General features: G+C 33.4%; 1 protein-coding gene and 1 pseudogene across 1 annotated transcript; one reads left to right on the top strand and one right to left on the bottom strand.

The window, feature by feature from the left end:
* The first annotated feature begins 1,388 nt into the window (after window positions 1-1,388).
* Window positions 1,389-2,774, top strand: LOC141710607 (protein IQ-DOMAIN 33-like; annotated as a pseudogene).
* Window positions 2,775-2,911: 137 nt separating this feature from the next.
* Window positions 2,912-6,013, bottom strand: LOC141711809 (sugar carrier protein C-like). Its single transcript, XM_074514490.1, has 4 exons — window positions 5,764-6,013; window positions 5,323-5,648; window positions 3,840-4,469; window positions 2,912-3,724 (listed from the first exon to the last, which is right to left on the bottom strand). Exons 1-4 carry the CDS (start codon window positions 5,894-5,896, stop codon window positions 3,269-3,271), a joined length of 1,545 nt encoding a protein of 514 aa, XP_074370591.1. The 5' UTR covers window positions 5,897-6,013; the 3' UTR covers window positions 2,912-3,268.
* Between the last annotated feature and the right edge of the window lie 2,666 nt (window positions 6,014-8,679).

Below are 8,679 nucleotides of genomic sequence, written 5' to 3'. Positions count from 1 at the left end.
TTATATAAATATACATGTGTACAAAGATTTTACTCATAAAAATTTTAAAAGGATGGTCCAAGTCTCACTCCATCATCATCTGAAAGTTTCTATTAAATTGTATTCATGTGAATAAATTAAGCAGTACAAATTTAAATCCTACTTTCATACACGGTTAGCTTTATGTTGAAAGTGCAGTTTCAATAGCATTATAAAGTTACCCTATGATAAGAAGAAGACGGATAGAAGTTAGCACCAAATATTTGTTCAAGTTTTTTTATAACTTGCATGAATTTTAAATTATTATGTCACTATTGTTCACCAACATTATACTTAATAATTAACTTAAAATTTTATAATTTTAATAATAAAAAAGAATGAATTTGTTTCCGATGCTTAGCACGGGCAAGGTACTAGTCTTAATTAAGAACAAAGACTAGATACTAGGAGAATTAGAACAAATGTACTAGTCTTAATTATGGAGAGAAGGTGTGATTATGGTATGACAATGCTTTATTGACTAGAGATGAGCAACATGAGCCAGTGATTGCAGAATCATATGGAATCATATAAGAATTTGTAACATCATAACATTCAAAAGTAGACCAGCTGTTAGTTTATATCATCCATGTCCATTATAGACTCTATCAATTTGTTGAATCAATTGACGGAGTGTAGTTTTAACTTATATACAGCTGATAATCTTCCGACCTTAAATCACCGGGGAGAATAGTCCACAATTCGTGGAGAATAAGATATGATTAAGAGAATTCTGTACAGAAGTAGAAACAGGAGAAACTAAGAAGTTTAATCAGCTACATGCCTACTTTCCAAATTTAAACCTAGGTTACTTAAACTAAACTGCATCACCTATCAGTTAATAATATTATCAAGGTATGCTACGAGCACTGGATTGTCTGTTACATTTCGTAATTAAAACTCATAGAAAAAATTGATCAAGGTGCTTAAATTATAAACTTCCTTCAAAACAATATACCTGAGCAGCATAATAAGCTCCATCATAGGGCAGGTGAGCTCACCGTCAAAGTTGAGTCAATTTGACTATCAAAAGTCAAACAAGACAGATAAATTGGGACGGAAGGAGTATTATTTATCATCGTATAACTCTCGAGACCATGGTACATTAGTACTGCATTCTGCAATCATTATACCTTTGCCATTTTAACATGGTTTCACTTCCCCTTTTGTTGCACAATTTACACATTTGAGTTATTTATCGATCAGGTCAGAAGTAATTTAGAACGAAAAAGATGGAAGAGCTCAGTTAGATCGTACCTGTGTGGGGATGAATTCAATTCTGTTCTTGCGGAGGAGGATTCAGCTTCTGTAAGGAGCTCTAAAGTCACTGTATCAACTGAACCCGAATTTAGTTCGACCTGTGTAGATGATCCTGCTTCTTCTGTTTGGAGCTCCGAGGCTACAGTCACGCAGTAGATATACAAGAAGAAAAACAGAACTCAACCTCTAATTTGTTTCGCAAAGATGATGCAGCAATTGTGATCCAGTCAGCATTAAGAAGCTTTCTGGTCAATTCACAGTCAGCCTTACACATTCTTTGCGTACTTAATTTGTAACTCATATTATCACAACAATGTTACCATAGTAAAAGGCGCATTGCTACAGTTTATATTCAATGTTGCTAGAACTGAAGGGGTGAATTTGCATTCCAAACCATGCATGCAGTGCACTGGTTCTAGTTTCTGAATTTATGTTTAATGTCTTTTCAGGCTCGGAGGCGCCAGGAAGGACTCAGCTTGATGGAATGTAAGGAAGAGTTCGCTGTAGGAGCAGAAAGTAAAAGGAGCGAGTCTGTTGGAACATCTATAGAAGTTCAAACTGGAAACTCAACACTTCACTCCTTTCAAGAGGAAAATGAGAGTTTGCCTCAACAAGTGCAACACAAAGGCAGAACAAATCAATTTCTATAGACAATTAAAGCAGCAAATAGAATTGATGATTAGTTAGCAATTGGCAATCTAACTAAAAAAATAGAATTGCAGACATGCCACCTGAATCAAATAATGAACCAACCACCGTAGCTTGACCATTCTATTTTATCTGAGAATTGCAGGAGGACTGGGATGATAGCACCGTAAGCAGCAATATATCAAAAGCTGAGAATGCAGAACAGATTAGAAGCAACAAGGCGTGAAAGAGCATTAGCCTATGCCTTCTCGCAACAGGTAAAGTGTCAAAATATATGACTAAATAAAATATAAATAATTTGTGACAAAAATAATCATATCAAGTTCATAACTGGTGTTTGATCTTTTAGCTGAGAGTCTGTTCTAAGAAAAAACACACCAGATCCGAATCTGATGTGGAATCTAACATGGGCTGGAATTGGCTCGAACGTTGGATGGCAACCCGCCAGCAAGAAAATTGCTCAACAGAAATAACTAAGCAATATGATCGACCTAACAGAAACCAGAAATCAGCTACAAGGAAGAGGCTGTTATTTGATGTAGCGGGAGAAGAGGAAAGTTGTGGATCAAACGAAGTATCTATACAACTTGATAATAATTCTGTCTCAGCATTCTCAAAAGAAAAGGAAGAGTACACAAAGCCCCTGCAGGATAGGCTAAAGCCAACAAGTGTTTCAAGATGCAAGACTTTGCCAAGCTACCACTATGCAAAGGAGACTGTTAATCTAGATGCTCAAATAAATATCACAAAGGACAAGGTTAAGGTAGATTCTCAAACAAATATATAATACTAACTATAACAGTGCAGTAATTTCTGTCTGAAACGGATAATTTTCTGCTCAAGTTTCTCAGACATAATGGAATGGACAGTAATAAATCAGCATTCTGCAGCATTAACATAACTAGATACAGGTCTTCAAGAAATATTCTGAATATGTAATTGGGTCATACCTTTCTAGAATATGTAGTATTTTGTTATCTGCCTACATGTACAGGTTATAACTTTCGAGGGAAAATAAGTTAAGAGTGCTACATTGGATGCTTTATTTTAGCACTGGATAGAGAACTGAGATGTGTAAACCAAGCATGTCACACCAATGTAGAATTTTAATATGGTAGGTGTATACCAGAAGGCCTTTATATCAGGAAGAAACTACACACTGTCTTATAAAGTAAAATTTGACAAGATTATAACACATTAACAATTGCAAATTAAGTCTCAAAGATTGCAATTCAAAAAATTAAATCCACTCACTCTAGCTACCTACCAATGTTTCGGTACAGACATAAAATACCTAGCAACTCAACATAAAAAAAAGTATAATTTATTCAATAAAATTTCATCACGGAGAGCATTTTTTGGGCTTCTCATCATCAACATCATCATTCACGAAACTTTTCCAGAATGCATGTGACTTCCATACCATTGCCATATCTTCGATAGGAATACCTTTAGTCTCAGGCAACAAGTAGTGCACGAACACGGTCATTACTACGACACAGAATGCAAAGAACACGAAAAGGCCAAATTTCATCCGACAGAGCATCATCAAAAAGAGTTGAGCAATGACAAATGTGAAAAACATGTTCACTGAAACTGTAATACTTTGTGCGGCCGATCGAATTTCGAGGGGAAAAATCTCACTTGGTACTAACCAGCCTAGAGGCCCCCACGACCAGGCAAATCCAGCCACATACATGCATATGAAAGCAACAATAGCAATAGCATACCCCTTGGATAAATTATCACTGTCGCCGGATATTCCAAATTCTTTGCCAATAAGGATTGCAACAATAATCTGTCAAAAAAAAATACATACAAAATAAAGTAAGAGCTTGCATCTCAAAATACGTAGGGCTAAGTCCACGAAACATAAAAAATAGCATATAGTTTATTGAATTGAATATGTATACCTGACATATAATCATCTGAATACCTCCTTCATAGAAAAGAACTTTCCGGCCGAACTTATCAACAACATATATAGCCACAAAAGTCGCAATCACGTTTACTAAACCAGTGATGACAGCAGATGTAAGAGAGGCGCTACTCCCGAAACCAATAGTTCTAAACAGAACCGGGGCATAGAACATGATAACATTAATGCCAGTAATTTGCTGAAAGAATGGAATAAGTATAGCCATTACAAGGTGTGGCCTATACTTTCGTTGCAAGAGATTTCTCCAAGGATGCTCCACTTTCTTAGATGCTTCACTCGCTGCAACAAGATCTTCAAACTCCTCGTCAACATTATCGACACCACGAATTTTCAGTAATTCTGCTTTAGCCTGATCTTGCTTCCCCATTTCAATCAATGAGTTAGGAGTTTCAGGGAGAAACAATGATCCAACAATCATGAACAGAGCAGGAACAATCGCTCCTCCTAAACTCAAACGCCATCCCCAACCTCCTTCAATCTGTGCAAACCAATAGTTCACAAGATTTGCTATGAGGATACCTAGAGTGATTGATAATTGAAAGCAAAAATTGAGGGCTCCTCTGTACTTGGACGGTGCCATTTCGGATAGGTAGAGTGGCACTGCCTGTAGTTACAAAACAACGTAATAACATTATAAAAACTTGAATAATTAACATGACTAACTTAAAGCAAATAGCAGAGAACAAGACAAACAAACAACGTTTAAACAGATTTGTTAATAACTATAATGTACACTGATTAACAATACTCAGGATTTCGATAAATCATTCAAGCAAATACTAATACGCATCAACACCTCAAAACTTGTAGCAAACTTGTTAGCAGAATAATGACATCAAATGTATAAGCGACAACAGCAGTTAAATAAATATTTGAACAACTTGTATGAGACTTATAACAAATTATCAATTTAAGTAGTAATTCAATAAACAAACTAACAAACAAGGGGATCAATACAAAATCAGAGACAAATTATTCAAATTATCAGTTGAATAAGAAGGTTAAGAGAGTGCTCGGGTGAAGCGTGTGTCCTAAGGAATCGTGCCCCTCCTCATATAAGGATTTTCTGATACTCAATACACCCTAAGTGATATGTATTTACGGAGTTATCTTCAAAATTTTCAGGGTTTGGATTTCAACAATCATATGCATACAAATCAGTAAGAACAGTATCTGATACTGAGCCTGGTGAATAACTGGGATGATTATGGAGGACGAAAACAATTTAACGTTTGAGAAATATACAAATATTATTCACGAATGTATTGCTTTTTTCTGTTTTCATGCTTATTAAGTACTCCTAGTTAAATATACTTATTTAAATTAATTATAGGCTGTGCTAACACGAGTGAACACAATAACTGGGTATGCTGCTAGAGGCTGAACAACAGAGATGCTTCAATGGAGTATTTTATAAGTAATGTATGACTTTGTAAATTAAAAGCATATAATGATACCTGATTTCCGAATCCAATACCGAAACCAAGTAAAATCCTGCCAACAATGAGCATGACAATATTCTGAGCAAGACCATTAATGAGAGCACCAGCACAGAACAGAATACCACCCGCAAGCATAGATAGCTTTCGACCTAGCCTTCGTGTGACCCAAGAAGCCACAAAAAGAGATGACAATAGAGCTGCTACGTATAATGATGAAGTGAACGTCGTCAGTATCTGACTATCAAATTTGCAGTACTGATTGGTCGAATCGTCAGCCATTTGTTTTCGATACACAGATGGAAAGAACTGTTCCAAGAACGAATCCATCGAGGTCACCCCGCCTAAAGAGCGAAACAAAAAAATATATTATAAGTAATTGAGCATGCACAAAAAATATAAACATAACAAAGTATTTGACAAATTTATGTGTGTATTTATCATGAACGTAATATATACCAGATACACCAAGATCATAACCGAAGATCATTCCGCCCATAGCAGCAACAATGCATGCTACCACAACACGTGTGGTGAGCTTTCCTGGATAAACTTTCCCGTTGCTAGAGCTTACAGCACCACCGCCGGCCATATTCACTGTAAAGTATATACGTAGACTGAAAAAAGATTTTTTTTAATATTTATTAAAGTTGAAAAACAAAGTTAGATTTAAGATTTTAGATGAAGTGGTTAAATATTTGTGATAGCATAAAATATATAAGAGTATGAATGAATATGGGACGTTAACATGGGTATATATAGAGATTTTTTATGCTGATGTTCTAGTTCTTGTCGGACATTATTTGTTCAAATATACATTATTTAGGATAAGCTGCTCGTTGTCTGTATCTTCTTTTTCTGTTCGGAGTACAAGTAGTAGTACTCCTATGTACCGTTTATGGCATTTGAAACCGTTTATGGCATTTGAAGTTTAATTTATAACTAGGCTATAACCCGTGCGATGCAGAGACTGATTATAATATTTATAATTTTATGATTTTGTTATTTTGTAAAACTAAATTATAAAAATAATAGTTATATATTATTGAAATTAATAAAATTAAAATATTACGTATTATTTGTTTAGGTATTATATATTGTTGAAGAATTCAAAATTTCAATAGTTAAAATTTTAAAAAATCTTTTCTTGTTCTGCAATCTATATGACGGGTGTAGGGCCTATACGAAAGTGAGAATCTTAAATATAAGTGTATATGGATGATTTGCTATTGTTTTTTTAATTTTTCTTTGATTTAATAAATATTTTATTATATTATAATTTGAATTAATAAAATTAATTTTGGAAGTGTTTGATTTCCTACCAAGAAAGAAGTTGAGTGCTCTTAGATATCAAGCTGAATTATAATTCATAGAGTTTGTAGTTATATGAGATACATGATTTATTTATTTTGATTAAATAATATTTGTTTAAACATTGTTTGGAAGGTGTTAACATATTTTTTAGAAAGGTGGTAGCCAACCGACCAAACAAAACCATGTTTCGCTTATAAGCGCGTCAGACTAAAATAAATCAATACTCCCTCCGTCCCTAAATACTTTTCACATTTGTGTTGTACACGTTTGTCAATGCACACTTTTGATTGTTAATATTGTTAGATATATTTGATAGTGTCATGTGTAATATGATTTGTGTTTAGTTTTCAGATCTTACCTAACAGGACAAATCAGTACTTAACTGGAAATCAACACTTATACTGAAGACAGAACTTAAGATATCAGAACTTAAGTTATCAAAACTTAAGGTTCAAAAGATATTTATCATGAGATAATATCAGGACTTAAGATGACTTTCAGATAAGGCAGGCGGCTGATTGAAAGGAAAGAAGATCGAAACTAAGACAGATATTTAGCATATAAATACTTGAAACCATCATAATTTACTAAGAGGTGTAACATACAATAATTTACATGCTAACACACACATACATATAACTTAATCTTACTTTGTTAACAATAGTGTAAATAAAAAACTAACATTTTCCCAATACATACATTGAATTTCAAAAACTAATATTTTACATTAAAATCAACTTTAATATTAACAATAATGTAAGTTTTACATTATTTTATATTATGATTGCAAGTCATTCTGACTTCAGTTATGCATTTTTTATATTTTTAAATTGAGTAAGTTAATTGTAAGTTAGTCGTGAACTCAGTAATAATACAGAGTAGTACATATAGTTTATTTAAATAAAATTCAAAATTTCTGGTCAACTCTATATTGAGCATATATGTTAATTTTTAATTTTTTCTTTGTAAACATAGTAACGGCATTCTACATATTAAGTTTAATCGTTTCATTTTATACGTACACTGATTATCCGGTTTATATTCATTCATTAAATACAAATAACACAACACAAACAAGAATATATATATTTTGCTTAATGAGCTATATTAGAAACGTTATGTAATTTGGTAATGTCATGTATGAAAATAATACATGTTGATAAACAATCAACTTGTATTTAAAATACGTTAGATATTGTACAACATTTACAAATAAGAAAACAACTAAGAACATTATAATTGTATGATGCATACAAAAATTCTAGAAAATGACTCGTGCCTCGCACGGGTTATTATGTGTTTTTTTTTGCCAAAGAAAATGTTTCATTAACAAACCAAATCCTTGTTCAGTACATGATAGAGTTCTGGGTAAACACAATTCCCACTCCATATACGATCAGCTACAGAACTATTGTGCCTCGCTAAGAAGTGAGCCACTTTGTTCGCGGATCATTTAACAAAAATTAACGTCACCATACGATGATTTAACTCTGAAATTAAATACCTACACTCCTCTATAACTCTGCCCAGATAAGACAGATGGGTTGAAGAGCACCGAATTGCTTGTACCACTGCTAAACAATCAGTCTCCACTATCGCCGGCACTGCCACGTCAGCAAAGCGTTACGTTAACTTTTCTGTTACAACGCTACTGTTACATTTGCTCAACCCTGCCACGTGTGCACCGCCACGTCATCAAATAATTAATTATTTAATTATTTAATAAATAATTAATTAAAAAATTAAATAAATAATAATTAAATAAATAAATAATGGAGAAGTGGGCCCCACATGTGGGATCCCCTTGTGGGCCCCACATGTGGGCTGCACTTGTGGGCCCCACATGTGGGCCCCATATTAAACAACTATTTAATTATTTAATAAATAATTATTTAAATAATTAAATAAATAATAATTAAATAAATAAATAATAAAGAAGTGGGCTCCACTTGTGGGCCCCACATTTAGGCCCCACATTATCCAATTATTTAATTATTTAATAAATAATTATTTATATAATTAAATAAATAATAATTAAATAAATAAATAATGGAGAAGTGG

The sequence above is a fragment of the Apium graveolens genome, chromosome 3 (assembly GCF_009905375.1).
Source record: "Apium graveolens cultivar Ventura chromosome 3, ASM990537v1, whole genome shotgun sequence".
Taxonomy (NCBI): domain Eukaryota; kingdom Viridiplantae; phylum Streptophyta; class Magnoliopsida; order Apiales; family Apiaceae; genus Apium; species Apium graveolens.
The sequence above is the reverse complement of the archived record's forward strand: the minus strand, read 5'-3'. Positions and strand labels throughout refer to the sequence as shown.

Bases quoted from the DNA above. Each gene is read 5' to 3' on its own strand.
- LOC141711809 (XM_074514490.1), bottom strand. From the start codon at position 5,896: ATGGCCGGCGGTGGTGCTGTAAGCTCTAGCAACGGGAAAGTTTATCCA. The intron at 5,649-5,763 runs GTATATATTACG...TTCGCTCTTTAG, and splicing joins TTATGATCTTGGTGTATCTG to GCGGGGTGACCTCGATGGAT. The intron at 3,725-3,839 runs GTATACATATTC...TTTTTTTGACAG, and splicing joins TTCAGATGATTATATGTCAG to ATTATTGTTGCAATCCTTAT.